Source organism: Clupea harengus, chromosome 15 (genome assembly GCF_900700415.2).
Source record: "Clupea harengus chromosome 15, Ch_v2.0.2, whole genome shotgun sequence".
NCBI classification, from domain to species: domain Eukaryota; kingdom Metazoa; phylum Chordata; class Actinopteri; order Clupeiformes; family Clupeidae; genus Clupea; species Clupea harengus.
The window spans coordinates 2,610,399-2,626,731 of NC_045166.1; the positions used below are offsets into that span (position 1 = coordinate 2,610,399).

Here is a 16,333-nt window from a genome sequence, read left to right on the forward strand (position 1 = left end):
CCAGGATGGTACCTGTATAGTCTTAAACTCAATCTGCTTCTTCACAGGATGGTACCTGTATAGTCTTAAACTCAATCTGCTTCTTCTCAGGATGGTACCTGTACAGTCTTAAACTCAATCTGCTTCTTCTCAGGATGGTACCTGTACAGTCTTAAACTTAATCTGCTTCTTCTCAGGATGGTACCTGTACAGTCTTAAACTCAATCTGCTTCTTCTCAGGATGGTACCTGTATAGTCTTAAACTCAATCTGCCTACTTCACAAATCTTTCCAAAAGTGTTATAATTAAGTGACACTTAGTGTGAACACCAATATGTATAATTTCCTCTTCAATCCAGTTCTCTTAACCTAATCTGTGTATTTCATTTTGTTAATGCAACTACTAAAGTTCAGTATGCATATGTGGGTTGTGGCATGAATGTGTGTATGAGGGCACTTTCTTCTAATAATGTCTGTTGTGTTCAGGCCAAGCTTGATCACAGTTTCCGCCATCATAGGCTTAGGAGCCTCTCCGCTATGGTCAGCTATGAGCACCTACATCACTGTCTCTGCCAACCTGCAGGCACAAATAGACAAGAGGAAAAGCCAAGATGTAATCAATCAATATTTTGGCATTTTGTTTCTTGCCTACCAGTCATCCAATGTTTGGGGCAACCTCATGTCCTCCCTCATCCTGGGTCTCGATTCAAAGACAGGTAAAAGAGCTTTCACAGTCAAATGTGTGACTCGGCAGAAAAATGTATCTCACAAATGGCGCATAAAAAAATACAGATACAGAGAGTAGAGGTTTTCTTTGGTTGGAAACTAAGCTAGTTCATCTGTCACACAGCAAATGTCTCCCAGGGATCCACCTTGTTCTGTGGAGTCAGTAGCTGTCTCAACTCCAGTGGGCTGGCTGTGCTCTCAGAGAGACCTGGGGCAAAGCCTTTGAACATTCTCTTGGGCTGCTATCTTGGTGAGGCCATCTTGAAGAAACTGTTGACCACTCTAACCAAAAGGTATTTTACATGCAGCATTGCATAATTGTTGTACTTTTTCAGGGTTTGGAACCCTGGGAATGCTCATCATGGGTGCATTTCTGGATAATGTGAAAGGAAACGAAGACTGTGACACAGAGGAGAAGTCATTTTGTAGTGTCTTTTTTTCAACATTCAAACAGATGAAAGACTATCGACAAGTCCTTCTCATTCCTCTGACCACATTCATTGGTCTCGAAATGAGTTTTCTAACAGGAGACTATACCAGTGTGAGTTGGTCACAGAAAAATATATTCTGAAATAATTTGGTTCCTTACGTTTATTTGAAACTAAATAGCTAAAGCACCTGTTACAAATGATGGTCAGTGATATTCCTTGGATGTAATTTTGAGTGTTTCCCTCTTCCTAGGTGTATGCAACATGTGCCTTAGGAATACACTACGTGGGCTTTGTAATGATCTGCTTTGGTGCCTCAAGTTCAGTAACTGCCTTTGCAGTTGGAAAGCTATCCCAATACACAGGAAGAAAGGCACTGTTTGCATTTGGTAAGAAGATATTGATTATGTTATATAATTCTCGATACTACAGAAACCCTAAGCTGCCATCATTTACATCTAATTCGTAGATCCCGTTTTCACTTGATATTGAGTTGTTTCACTTTGTTTTCACATGATCTCGTAATTATGTCATTATTTTGACAATGTGTTTTCAATCATTTCAATACTTTCAAGATAACAAATGATTAGACCAATGAAGTAGCCTGTCCTGTATGGGACGCCATTCAGGGTAGCAGTGACTGAGTAGCAGGAGTAACCTACATTGACTAGTCACTAGTGTATCACTCCCGAACAGTGTATCGCCGAAAAAACCAAAACAATGCCTTTGTACTGTTTTTTATAGAGCTAGGATTAGACTTGTTGAACATAGCTAGTCCTATTCTGTCCAACCTATGATGGATAATATGATGTAACAAACTCCTGAGACATGCGATAAATGTAGTCAGTTTGTTCTAAACATTTTTGTTGGGGCTAGAGGCCATAACTAGTCATGTTTTCCTGCATTGATCTGATGTCAACAGAAAGAAAAAAAACATTTGAAAAGTCGGAATATGCAATATCTGCACTTCTCAATGTCCTTTCCACAGCTGCAGTGACAAACCTGTCCTGTATAATGGGTTTACTCGTATGGAGACCTCATCCAAACCAGATGACGGCCTTCTTTGTGTTCCCTTCTCTTTGGGGAATGGCTGATGCTATATGGCAGACACAAACCAATGGTAAGTATAGTAATTTACTCTGACAACATACCGAGGCCCTACAGACAATGCTCATATTTATCAAAGACTGTTCACTACAAAACATAAACACTTAAAATACACTTACATTTCCCTTTTTTTGCTCCTGAAACTACCCCAAAACCCTTCATTTATATTAAGAGGTTCTTAATTTGCAAACTTGAGATAATCAAAAAAAGATTAAGGAGCTGCGTGTTTACAGATTGAAGGCAATATCTTAATTATTCTTTAATGACAGATACCTGAAATGCAAAGTTCAAGGTTTATTTCAAGGCCCTACTCAAAAGGTGGCTGTTGACTTTGTATAGCCTACCTACGTGAGCCATTTTTGTATATACAAACATAAGTGTAAACACTAGAACAAGAGTATTGTTGGAAATTGATGCATTTTAAAATGCACGCTTTCACAGTACGACATTGCCAGCTATATCACCAAAAGACACCACTTAGTACACTAGCAAGCTTTTAATCAGTGCCAAACTCAAGGTATTTGCAAAGTTTTTGCATGCTATCGAAGTAGTTAACTAACTAGTTTTAGCCCAAAACTTCTTACAGCTGCTTAAGATTAGAGCAATATTTTGTGTGTTTTGCTTATACAAACAATACAGTTCAGCACAGAATCACTATGTATAGGTTAGTAAAAGTAAAAGTAGAGAAAAAAAAAACACAAGCGATTATTTACATATTTTGATCACTGCATGTTATACATTCAGGAGTATTGTATCATTTGTATAAAAATACCATAATTAAATATTTGGAAATTCGGGTAAAAAAAGAAGAGCATTTTCAACTGTTATTTAAGTGCTTTGTTGCTTAAAAAACTTCAATCTGTGCACAAATCTACTTAATTTTACCACTAAAATCAGTATTATTTTGACGGATAGTTTAAGGAGTAAATTAACGAGTTCTGTTTTGTAGTATGTTAGAGTTAGAACATAATGGACAAGTTGCCAGGAAAGTTTTAAATCTCTCTGAAAGAGTGTGTGCTGGGCGGATTGTGTAGTCATGCTTATGCTTTGTTATTTCTTCTCAGTTCTTTATGGAGTCCTCTTCAATTACCAGAAAGGAGCAGCATTTGCCAACTACCGCCTGTGGGAGTCGCTGGGCTGCGCATTTTCCTTTGCGCTCAGTAACTTCGTTTGTGTGGAAATTAAGTTATACATACTTATTGTTGTTCTCGTACTTGGAATTGTGTTGTACGCTTTGGTGGAATACATAGAGAGCCAATGCGAACGATTCGAATTTAACACAGATAGTTCAAGTGATAACTCACCGCCAAAAGAAACTAATTTATAGGCTCCTTCTCACGTATTTTAAAATAATTGTACGTTAAACGTAAACATTTAGGTGTTAGGCCCTCCGTAAGTGTTTTGTCTGTGCTTAGCCTTATAAAATACGCTGGCTTTTACTTAATAAACAAAAAACAAACAAACAAAAAAACCTAAAATGCTTTGTTTTGTGCCTTTTTGGATTTCAATACCTTACAATTCCCGTCAGTCAATGGATGCGTAAAGCCCAAAAGTAGGCTAACCACGGTTTACTGCCGCACGACGCTGTTCTTTAGAATGAACCGTTTCAAATATTCAGACCCTTTACTTCCGTAAGAGCGCGATGCCCTTGGTATCTTAGCAACACAAATATGACAAGTGCGGATGATACAGAGGCAGTGAGAGACAGCAGGGCAGACGGATCGAGGTGACGGGTGTGCGCCCTGTCAGGTAAGTAGCCTAGATAGAAGTATCTTTAGCGAAATATCTTTATTTTTAGTAATGCAGTGACATTTTTGTTCAGTCATTTATTCATGGTCAATATGTCAGCAAGTTTATGAACTTCTATGGATGGCTGAACTTTGGCATCATGTCCTAGTAGCGGTCGGTGTGTGAATGGGTAGAAAAGCGCTATAAAAAATGCAGTCCATATACCATTTAATGGCACAACAGTGACTGAGTTAATCGAACTGAATCGAACGTTAGCCTGATAAACTGAATGCGTTTGTCATTCCCATTTGCTAGCCCAGATAGCAAACTTATGTCGGTCCACCGGTGGATTTTGGTCGGCATCCCACTGGTGGTGTGCCACTTTTAGACTACCATCGTCTTAAATGAAAATAACATAAAATGTTAGCAATTTCTGGAATTTTTAAATCATATCCTTGGCATAGTCTATTTAAAATATCATCCATGAAAGAGAAGACGTTCATGGTAGTAGAAGGCTCTCAAGGTGAAAAATGACTCGGTCAATTATAGACTCATGTTACGCACTGGTAACATCTATAAAAATGTTAAGTCATTTATGGTGAAAATTACTGAAGACATAATTGAGTAAATGTTTTGAAAGCGAGTGGCAAAATGGGTGGCCGTTTGTCTGTAACTCAGGAGTGCACTGGCGGAAACCCGATGAGCAAAGTGCCAGCAGACTGCCAGCTCTGCCCCCAGTGGCCCGACAGTAGTCCACTGGCTTTGGCCCTAATGTTTTTTCATTTGTCTGCAGTGACACCTCATCCAGATAATAGTCCAGTTGTTTGAATATGTAGCTACACCAGGCCTTGTCATCGTTAAACTATTTGAACTATTTGAAACTGACACTGTTAAAAATATATTTAAAAATCCTCTCCTCTTTTCAGCATCAGACACTAAACACCTTAGCTTAAAATGGCTGCTGGTGTGTGTGGCACTGAACCTTTGGTGTTTCGCCTTCAGGAGGGGGCACCTGAGCTTGTGCGAGAGGTGCTTTTGGAGAGAGGGTGGGAGGAGTTTGAAGAACAACGGCAGGATGAAGGAGATTGGAACCTTTACTGGCGTTCATCTGCCTTCCGCAACTCAGACTATGAGAACATCACTCCCTGGCAGAGGCTCAATCACCACCCAAAGACAGTGGGCATTACCCGCAAGGACTGGCTGGCACGGAATTTGAGGAGGATGAGGGGCACATTTGGCTCAGCACTTTACAACTTCAGTCCGACCGCTTTCAATCTCCCTAATGACTATGTAAGATTTTTGGAGGAGTACTCAACGCACCGTTTAGCAAATGGTGGTAAGGGCGCTTACTGGATCTGCAAGCCAGTGGATCTTTCAAGAGGGAGAGGCATATTCATTTTTGAAGATATAAAAGACTTAGTTTATGACTGCCCTGTCATTGTGCAGAGATATATTAGCAATCCACTTTTAATCTCGGGCTATAAATTTGACCTTCGGATATATGTTTGTGTGAAGAGCTTTAGTCCCCTCACTATCTATATGTACCAGGAAGGCTTGGTTCGTTTTGCAACTGAGAAATTCAACCTTGGTGCTCTGAACAACCTCTTCTCTCATCTAACCAACACCAGCATTAACAAATTCGGGCCTTTCTACTCAACGGATAAAGAACACATAGGACAAGGTTGTAAGTGGACGCTTAGCAAATTCCGCTGCTTTTTACAGAGCTTGGGAATTAATGAGCTACTGCTTTGGCAAAAGATCAACAACATTGTAACTCTCACTCTTCTAACCATTGCCCCGTCCATTCCCTCGAGTCCCAACTGTTTAGAGCTGTTTGGGTTTGATATCCTGATCGATGAGAAGTTCAAACCCTGGTTGCTGGAAGTCAACTACAGCCCTGCTCTTTCGCTGGATTGCCCTGCTGATGTAACTGTAAAAAAAGGACTCATCAACGACCTCATTGACCTTTTGAACTACAAAGAAATTGACAGCCTTCGACAGAGGGGATGCTTGAGACAAAAGTATAGGACCCCTTGCTATTTAGGAAGTCAGATTCTGCAGGCCAAAACCCCTCCGGTGCTCCTGCTCCCAAAGTCACTGTATGAACCTTCTTGCAATGAGAGGTGTCAGAGTCATTCTTGCTTGTGCAGTAGGGGAGGATCACCAGAGTCCTGTGGAACAGCGCAGGGGCGATGGCATCATTCAAATGAGAACTTGAATTCTGCCCTTCAGTTAACCCTGGGATCGAGCTTTAAACCAGTGACTCGTTATTGCAGTAGGAAGACACGTTCCCTTCTTTCACAGAAGCCAGAGCCTTTTGACTGTTCAAAGGCATATCATTTGGAGTCAGAGAGTGAGGATGGATCGTGCGTTTCAACTCCCGACATGGTGAAGGAAAACTCAAAGCAAAAGTCAGGTAGTCCTGTGAAGTTACCACCAATTCATGAACATAAGTACAAACCTCCTATATATCCCTCGGATTACACAATTCAAAACAAGAGTGTACCCCCAAGCCGTGTGGGCGATTTCATTCTGACGTTTCCCTTTAACGAGGTCACTTTGAAAGGCTCACAGAAGAAGCTCAACATCAAGATGGCCATACAGGAAGTTCACAAACTCACCAGTCAGCTCATCTCCTCCTGTGGTAAGAAAGGAAAACCAAGAAAAGAGGAGAGCAACACCACTTTAGGAGGAGAGAGCAAGCTCGAGTCTCTGTTCTGGGGGCCAAGGATCCCTCCTGCTCTGAGCGAATGCTGCTTCAAAACTTGACTAATCTGTCATTTCAATTCATAATAATATGCTCATCACATCAGGTCAGAAATGACAACACAGTGAGACCCAGCTCTTTAAATGGTCAATAAATAACCCACAGCTTGCTCTTTCTATCTTGGTGTCTGGTTGTGAAACAAGAGAACTGTAAGGTCAGGTCACAAGGACACAAGTCTTCCTGAATACTGTATCTGTGTTGTCATGTAGGAAAGGCATATGCCACTTCATGAATAATAAGTTATCTTGCGCAGTAGTAGATATTTGGTGGCTTCAGTGGAAGAAGTTCAAAATGTTACAAATAATCAATCAGGCTATAATTTTACCCAACAAATAACAACAACTTTGCTTGCAATTTAGCAAACAGATATGTTGCTTTATGGACATATGCTTGTAAAATGGAGGATGTGGTCTTAAAATGTTGTCATCAGCTCGTAGATGCAATCTCTGATCGCTCTTCTCTGAGCACTGCATTTTTGGCAAGAGGCCAGTATTATCCGATTCACGTTTTAGCATGTTTCAACATGTTGAGCCGTTAATCCTTTAATTACGTGACACCTGCTGGTATCTTGTTTTAACACGGGCTGTATGGTGTTGTCAGAGCTTAGTCTACACAGTGCCCTAGAAACAACAATTGTCTGGATCAACAGAGTTTCTAGAACATGAAGGAAATGTCCCTTATTCAGAGGAACATCAATCAGTTGATATGCTGAGTACATTCAGCAGCACCCATGGAGATGTCTTTACTTCAGAATAATAACTGATTCAGACATTTCACCGTTTAAAGCAGTTATAGAGTGGAACTCATTGAGTTTTAAAACGCAGAATATTTTATATACACGGTGTATTCAAAACTGTAGAAGAGAGATCTCAACCATGAAACATAATCCCAATTTCAAGATTTGTATACAGAGTAAAAAACGTGAGGGTTTGCTACGGTCAAATGGTTCTGAACACCAGGCCAGTGATTGCCTGGAAAAATAAGGGACTGTGCAAGTGCAATTTAATAAGATGCTTCCTTGTAATCAGTTTCTCTGAGCTCATAAATAAAAAATGAAGCAAACTACTGAAGCTAAATCAAGTTGTAACACTTATGTTTGTGTGAGAGGACGTCAGGCATCTTCATTACAGTGGTATGAATTAGTAATGACAGCCCGAGTCCATAATCTGACACTGGGTTTTGTTCACCTGCATAAATTATTCCTGCCATGGTGAAGGACCACTTAAAAACCCATTTCACGCTTGAATAAGTTGATAGAATTGAAATTTAGCTGAAACAGTTGGGTGTTAGTCTAAAGAGATTTCAATTACAAGGAATAAAGTTAGATGAAAAGAAGAGAAAAGTTATTTGAAATGGCAGGAATGAAGATATCTAGCCACGGGGGGCAGTGTCAAGGGTTCATTGTTCAAGTTAGCAGAGGTATTGTTTAAATGCATGCCATTACACCATAGCACACAGCATCTGCACATCTCAGGTCATCAAGTGACACATGAGTAGAGATGTGGAAAGACAATCAGACACATCTCGACTGACTACAACATGTCTGCTCGATCTCTGCTTCTCACCCTGCCATGCGTGTCGCATTCTTTTACACGCCACGATCACCTGTACTCTTATCTCCCTTTGAAAGCTCACTTGCATTCAGGTGTAACGTTGCAACACTCACACATCAAATTATAGGCGATCTGCACAGTGCTGTTGTTATGGCATTATCAAAGGTTTGTAGGGTCATATTTTGTACTTGTAGATGAACTACTTAAACATGAGGCTAAACGTGACAAGGTTTGGTTGGAATGTCTCAGGTTGCACAGGTAGAACTGGCTGAATTTCATAGAAAAATGCTTCCGTATATAAGAACTACATTTTGATTTCAGCCAAATATGACGATTGCTGCTACTCAACGAGCGGCGATGAAATATTTTCATTACATTACTTCATTACATGTTAATTACAAATGAGGCTGTATTCGTATTCTGAGATACTGTCTTTATACAAGCCAGAACTATATATAATGCTCTAGCCTTAAAAGTAATATAATGCATTTTTTAAAACCATTTTTTCAAGGTATGTATTTTTTTAGTAAATAGTTTTTATGAAATCCTCAAAATCATTTTGATATTTGCTATTGTTCCCACAAAGCCACCTAGGCTATGTAGATTTATGCATTGACAAATGTCAATCAGAAGCTTTTAAAGAATTTTGAAATACATCATAGTGCATAGTTTTCAAACACCTGTGTGAGAAAATGAGGCCATTAATTTTTTTCAGCCTCTAGATGGAAACCTTGAGTTACACAATGTAATATCCCAAACTTTGCAGGCTCAAAATTTCACAGGCATTGTGATGACACAGTCTTACCAACCTTCCTTACCTTAGATGTAGCAGGGTATTACTTGCTGACTTTCAGTAACAGTACATTTTCATGACAAGAACTGAACAGACTTCTTGCAAAATAATATAAAATATTTGAATCAGAAACCGTTGCCAGTGGCAGCGGTCATTTATTTTTTGCTGCAGACATCATGAAAAAATTATCTGACCTCAGTTGGTATGGCCCATTCAATTCAATGGATTTTTTTATAACATTCCGGAGCAGTTTAATAAATTCTATTAAGATCTAAATGATCTCTCATCTCTCTCCCAGCTGTGTAGTCAGCTCATCAAAACTATCTGACCATCAATCAAGAAATTGGAATATTGATTCAAAGATTGATCCTAGTATGACATTTTAGGATTTTAGATTAAAATGCTTTATAAATTGTAGAGTAGCAGAAGCCCATTGCTCTATTAGACATGAATCGTATGTTCAGTGGATACTGAAGTACCGTACTGTCTGTGGATGGAAAGTGCTTTAGATTTGGGTCCCCTAACAACTTCTTTATGTCAGATTCATTGAAGTATGGAGCAGCAGTGAATTTTACCCATTTCAAATCTCAGTGTTAAGTAGTCAGTCTCCAGTCAGTTCAATTTGACAACCAGGATGGTTGGCCTGGTGCAGTGGATGATGGGTGAGGAGGGATGGGTGGAGAGGTTTCCTCCCAATTTACCATTAAGGCTAGCTTGATTAGCAGATTTGTTCGAAGCCTGAAAGTGTTAGTATATTCCCACAATTCAATTTATTAAAATGTATATTAATATAATAAATTGATCAAATAGATAAGTAAATAGATAAAAGCCATGCTGTTTGTCTTCAAAGAGAAGTTTGCATTCTCACCATGCTTTGCCTTGCTTTGCTTTTATATTCATCCCCTAGATTTCAAGGCAGTCTATTTATTTACTGAAATAAAATCCCTATTTTTGTAATCTCTGTTGTCTGTCTCCACTTTCTGTTGTGGCCCACGAGTCCCATTGAATTACATACCTTACATTCAGTCCTAAAGATTGTTTTCATTTTGCACAGCCAACCAAGAGGCCTCATCGATATTCACATCAAATGTCTTATAAACCTCCAACAGCAGATATAAACTTTATAAATATCATATTGTGTATCAAATGTTTAGGTGAAATGCAAAAATGTATGGGCGGACATTATACTGGCATCACTAGCATAACTGAAAAAAGAAATGGTCATGAAAACCTGTTATGAGGATATATATTATATTGAGAACATGTATAAAACAAACTCAAAGCAAACACCAACATGAAGAATGTAAATGAAAAATCAAACTACAGAAATGAAGGAAGAATAAAGCAATGAGGGGGCCAAGCAGCCCAGCAGGCCAGAGTTGCCATGGGAACTCGATGTCATTATGTCAAAGGCATGGTTGCAAGCACTCACAGCAAGTTTCATGTCAATTATGTCAATTTGGAAGATAAATGAGCTCACTTCCTGTTCGATAGACTGTAACGGACAAATAACGTCTGATAACTTTTGTGAGGCTTTGTCTGAAGATGACCTGTGCCAAGTGGGGTGAAGATTCGACAAGGTTTGTGGACAGTGAAAACGTAAAAGTTTTTTTATTAAATTCAATTTGGCGGCCACATAAATTTGGTTGACATGATACGGTTCAAAAGTTACGTGCATACACGTAGGTCCAACTTTGAGTAGTCATGCTACAGGCGCAGACATGAAACTTGGTGAAAATAATCAGGGTACTGTCCCCAGTATGTTTGCCAAATGTTAAAACTTCTTTACCATACAGTTCTAGGGGCTGCCATAGACTCCCTAACCAGTAGAAGAAGATGAATGTTGAAACACAATGAGTGCCTACGTCTCTGCTTGGCCCCCAAGTCATTGTGAAACTCTCAAAATAGTACTCTGTTTTGCTGAATGTTTATAGGTTATATTTGTTTCATTATTTGTATCTTTGTTATTTGTTATTTTTTTCTATCTTTAGCAATAAGAATATTTTCTTCACTTGCTCAGAATAACTGGATAAACAGCAAAATAAGTGTTCACTTAAACAGTACTGAAATCCTGAAAACTGTAGATGTTGTCTTCACTCTTGATTAATATGTTTCATATGACATGTTAACAGTTTTAGGCTGTGTTATCGATAAATATATTTGGCATTTCTTTAGTCTGTTCTTTACAACTACAGTGAGTTATAAAACATACAAAAATGATTGGATACAAACAGTCCAAATAAGCCACAAAAGTCCACATCTAAAAATAGCAAACAAAGACACAATTCTGAGAAAACAAATATGTTGTTATATATTAGGAAATGTTACACAATACACCTCTCTGAAGCTGGCATCTCTGTCAGTTCCTATAACGTTGTTAGAGAAGAGAAATAGCCTTCACCCGAAAACCCCATTAATCCATAATGTGCATTGGCTCCTCCTCTTCATCACCTACAGTGCTCTGTAAATCCTGGATACCGTTGCTCAAGGAGCACTTAGGGAACCACCATGCAGAGATCTCATTGGTCATCTTCCAGCACTGTTCATGTCAATCAGTTGGTGTCTGACCTATGAGAGAGCAGAGGAGGTGGTATATTAGTGCAAGGGGAAAGTAATTGGGGCAGCAAAGGACTGTAACCGGGCAACAGTTTGACCAACCAGGCACAGCTTCAGTGAAGCAAACAGGGGAAGGCTAATTTCGGTTGGGATTAAGATTAGCAGTTGGCCCTCCCTGAATAGATCTTTCCTAAGTAGATTTAAGGGAAACCAGTGGATATAACTGCAGGGCTGTGTGGAGTTCAACATAGGATGACGGCCATGATGAGGCCATGTTGTGGTGAAATCATTGTGCTCACCCAATTCCTGGGCACAGGTTGCGGCACTGAAATAATTTACGATGTAAAAATCTCCTGCTCTCTAAGCAAGGTTTCATTAACCAACACAAAGAAAAATTACATATCTTTTTTTTTACATCTTTTGTCATAAGCCACGGAATGAATAGACAACCTGTTTACCATTTCCGTACTTGAGTTAAATTGTGCTGTGTTCAATGTGTAAATGAAATTAATCTGTCAATACATTTACCAAAAGTCCTCTCTCTTTGTCCCCCCCTCTACTTTCTCTCTCTCTCTCATAGTCAGATATGTCCTCTCTCTCCATCTTTCTCTCTCTCTCTCATAGTCAGATATGTCCTCTCTCTCCATCTTTCTCTCTCTCTCTCTCATAGTCAGATATGTCCTCTCTCTTCTTCTTTCTCTCTCTCTCTCATAGTCAGATATGTCCTCTCTCTCCATCTTTCTCTCTCTTTCTCTTTCTCATAGTCAGATATGTTAGGTAAAATGTTTTGTTTTGCTCATCCAGTTCTACTATGATGCTGACATGATATGAACATGTTTACCTCTGAACACACCACTGCCTATAGAAAGAATGGTGATTGTATCTATAGTGAGGGAAATTTCCCTTTCACTGACGACAGCAAATAGTCTGAGACAAGGTTGAAGGAAGCTCTGTGACTGCCATTTAAGTTATCAAGCTTTGAATTGTCATGGGACCTGCCTGCAAAACATGCTCTCAGTTTGATAATGATCCAATTGATGACATATGCTGATCCTGTGTCTAGTCTGCTATCCAGTTTGGTGTCTGCTCTACAAAGGGCATGTGTTAATCTTTGAAGGATGATGAGCTATATAACAGGAACCCCTGAAAAATGTATCTGTGAAAGGTTTTGTGTATAAAGTACACGAATTTTGAGAGAGCTTAAAAAATGGGCTTGTTGATCCAAGGACATGATATGGTTTATAGCAGTGTTAACCCAACCCAGCAACACAAAAGTGGGAATTGTTCTGAATGGGTCTCAGAATGCGAGGTAAAAAATAAGTACTTAAAATATTTAGCTATCTGATGTCAGAGTCAATGTTCTATGAACGCAGGGAGAAAAGTACGTTTAGATTTACATGATGGCATTATTAAAAAAAAAAATAGGCTAGTAAATACAGCCTATTTTTGAAAAATACATTTGAATTCTATAAAATTTTGGTCACGACTTCATGACCATGGGAAATGGTTAGTCCTAAAGCCAGACTAGCTAAGAACCACTGATTCATGGCAAAGTCAGTAACTCACTCTGCATGGGTGTCACTGGGCTCAGCTGGATCCTGGGAAGTTGTAAGGGACTGCTCAGTCTGATGGGAGATGGATCCCCGCTGTTCTGAGGAGCTGCGCCGGGTGAAGCCCTGCAGACCACGAGTGGTGGGTTGTCTCCCGCGGGAGTTCTCTCCCCAGGGGCGAGGCAAGGTAGACGTGCAGGAGGGTGTCTTGGCCGTCTGGTCTTGACAGAAGACAGAGCGAGCACTTGCAAATGCCACAGCGGTCAAGAGAGGGATATTTTCATCACTGTTACTGTTCCCGCTTATCCACCTTGGGGCGGCTGAGGCTGGGGGTGAGGGTGCCCGCCACTGGCCCCCAGAGGGACAAGTTGGGGGCGCAGGGATTGTGTGGCACACCGAGGGGCAAGAAGGTGGCATCCGGGTTCTGGAAACAGGAGGTGTCGTTGGTGGGCAGGTGTTGGACGGTGGGCTTAAAGTATCACCATCACTACTATGGTCATTGCTTCCTTGTCTTGATCTTAGCCCAGCTGGAGCAGCATAAGTGCTCCAGATACCATCCTGGTATATATTGGCTGGAGAACCTGCAGCATCACGCAAGTGGATGATCTTACGAGCTTGGCGGTAGAGTGTCTCAGCCTCCTCTCTTTCAGCATCTGCATCATCTAGCTGATCCTCCACAGCATCTGCTTTAGTGGGGCAGGCTGGAGATACGCTTAGGGAGCCTGGATGGATGCTCCTTCGATTAGGCAACACTGCCATGGACTGCACAGATGCCCGGAGTTTCTGGGACACGCTGTTTTTCTGGCGCACTGCGGAACGACCCATGTTAGGCCCATTGTTTTCCCCTTCTTCCTCACGCCCATGAGATCCTCTTGTTATCTCAAAGGAGTTGTCCATCAGTACCTCTGGGGGAGGTGGAGGAAGGCTATCCACATCTAGATCATCCTGCCTGTCAGGGAGTCTGGAGGCCCCCCGATTGTTTTTTTTGCTGGGGCCATCGAAACTTGCCTGTGCATTGGAGATCATGGGGAAACGGCATTTCCTGTTTATTTTCAGATGGGGAGGGACAGATGGTTTGTCATCCACTCCGTTACTGAAAGTTGTGATTAGTCTCTTGACTGCATGACGACCTGGAGGTTGTGGGGCCAACACAGGGAATGTAGTAGATGGGGCACTGAGCCCAATACTTGAGGAGTGTCTTCTCAACCTTGCCTTTAATGAGCTCACTCCAACAGCCCCTCTCACACCATCCACGTCTCTTCCAATTCTCTCCTGCCTCCTCTGATTCCCATTTGGTTCAACAAAGGAGGGGTTCTCAATTTGCCTTTGTAGGTTCTCCAAGGAGCGTGTACGACGTGGTCTTCTTAACTGACCATGCCTCTGTCTTGGTTGAGTATTGTCAGCAGTTTTGGGGCGTGTTGTCAACTTCTGTTCATTGCTGGGATTTCGTTTGGATACTCTGAGATTGGGCTTTTGATTGTGAGCTGGTGAAGAGGAGCTAGAAGACCTCCGGTCTGTTCTTTCAGCTACATCTTGCTCTGTAGCCCCCTCCTCATCTTCTATTTCTTCATCGTCATCATCTTCCTCCTCCTCCTCATCTTCCTCGTCTTCACCATGTGGTTGAAGCAGGTTATTTGCAGCATTTTGAGCACCAAAGGATGTACAGCTCTCCCTGTGCTGTCGGTGCCGTTCTGACCCTGTGAGGCTCTCATTCTCCCCACCAATGCCACTGTCCTCACTGTGCAAGGCACAATCTTCCAGACCAAGCTTGCGTACAGCAGCAGCTTCCACACGAGTCAGTACCAGCTTCAGACGACTCTCTACAGCCCTCTTTGTGTTCAGCTTCTCCCCCAAAAGCTCTGAGAGGGAGGCAAAATACACAGTGGCCTCCTCAAGGGCAGAGTCGCCCAGGCCTGTTACAGATTGTCCCACCAGACGCATCTTCTCCGTGGAGTGCTGAAGAAGCTGCTGAAGCAGGTCTGGGGGTGGCGGCCCAGGGGAGCTCTGATCCTCCTCACTTTGCTTCACACCAGGAACCAGTGGGGTGTTCATCAGGGCAGCTGGCCAGGCCATGTGTTCCCCGTGCTCCTCGAGCATCCTTTCGCCCTCTCTGGCCATCTCCTCTAAGGTTTGGTTCATCTCATCATACCGCATTGCCACCATGGTCACCATTGGCTGCAGGGAGAGTTGAGTTTGGGCTGCTTGGTCCAGCAGTCCCAGCAATGTCTCATATTTAGAGATATTGGGGTTCAGGTAAGCATAGGCAGCCTGGTGGGCTTTCACCATGTCTTCAGGAAGCTCAATCTTTGCTTGGACAAGGGAATTCTTTTGAACCTTATCCTTTGGCCTTACTTTCTTTACTCCCTTGCTTTTCTTTCTTCTCTCACCTTTCTCTCGTGGTGGTTTACCATGGGGCTGTTCCACTTGTGATAACTTCCCTTGGGCCACTAGATCTTCATCTATTTTCTCTATGACATCCTCCATTACTGTATTGGTATCACAGATTACCTCAGCCAGAGAAGGTCTTCTTTCTTGACAGACAACAGGGTCTTCCCCTTCATCTTTTCCAGAACCAAAATCAGTAGCAGATTTGTCCATAACACATTGATCGCTGCTCTCAGTGATTGTGGCAACATGCTCAGAGTTTTCAGGTGGTGCCGTGAGAGCCTTTTTGTTCGAGCTGGAAACCCCAGGGAAGAGTTTTCCCTTAGATGGAGAGCAACCCATTTTATCCGATAGCCTTCGTCAAACGGTGGCAAAAACAAAATAAACAACAAAAAGAATAAAAGACGCAAAAGTCTTTCCCCTACAAAAGACAGCTGCAAGCACAAAATGAAGTTTTGTTCACCCACCGCGAGTTCCCATAGTTGTCATCTACATCTAATCCCCGCAGGTAGTCCTCTCTCCACAGAAACCGTGGCTGACCCGATCCAGAGAAGAGCCTTCACTGGTAGTTCAGGTAGTTATGTCCATTTCCTCCAATTTCTTAGCAATGCTTCCACCAGCATGTCCAATCTCAGGTCAGTATCTTCAGATCCAGGTGTATCAACAACACTGTGCGGCTCACCATTCGAACTGAAAAAGTGAGTGCATTAAGAGGATTGGATTCCCCTTCTCTCAGGTCCAAACCCTTTGCATGCAACAGAT

The 16,333-nt window shown here is 41.5% G+C and overlaps 2 protein-coding genes across 2 annotated transcripts; one reads left to right on the top strand and one right to left on the bottom strand.

The window, feature by feature from the left end:
• The first annotated feature begins 1,825 nt into the window (after nt 1–1,825).
• ttll2 (tubulin tyrosine ligase-like family, member 2) lies at nt 1,826–10,906 on the top strand. The gene is made up of 2 exons (XM_012823868.2): nt 1,826–3,988; nt 4,894–10,906. The coding sequence occupies exon 2, from the start codon at nt 4,922–4,924 to the stop codon at nt 6,734–6,736; it is 1,815 nt and encodes a 604-aa protein (XP_012679322.2). The 5' UTR covers nt 1,826–3,988; nt 4,894–4,921; the 3' UTR covers nt 6,737–10,906.
• On the bottom strand, nt 10,315–16,333 carry LOC116223674. The gene is made up of 2 exons (XM_031581209.2): nt 13,203–16,333; nt 10,315–11,648 (listed from the first exon to the last, which is right to left on the bottom strand). Exons 1-2 carry the CDS (start codon nt 15,911–15,913, stop codon nt 11,633–11,635), a joined length of 2,727 nt encoding a protein of 908 aa, XP_031437069.1. The 5' UTR covers nt 15,914–16,333; the 3' UTR covers nt 10,315–11,632.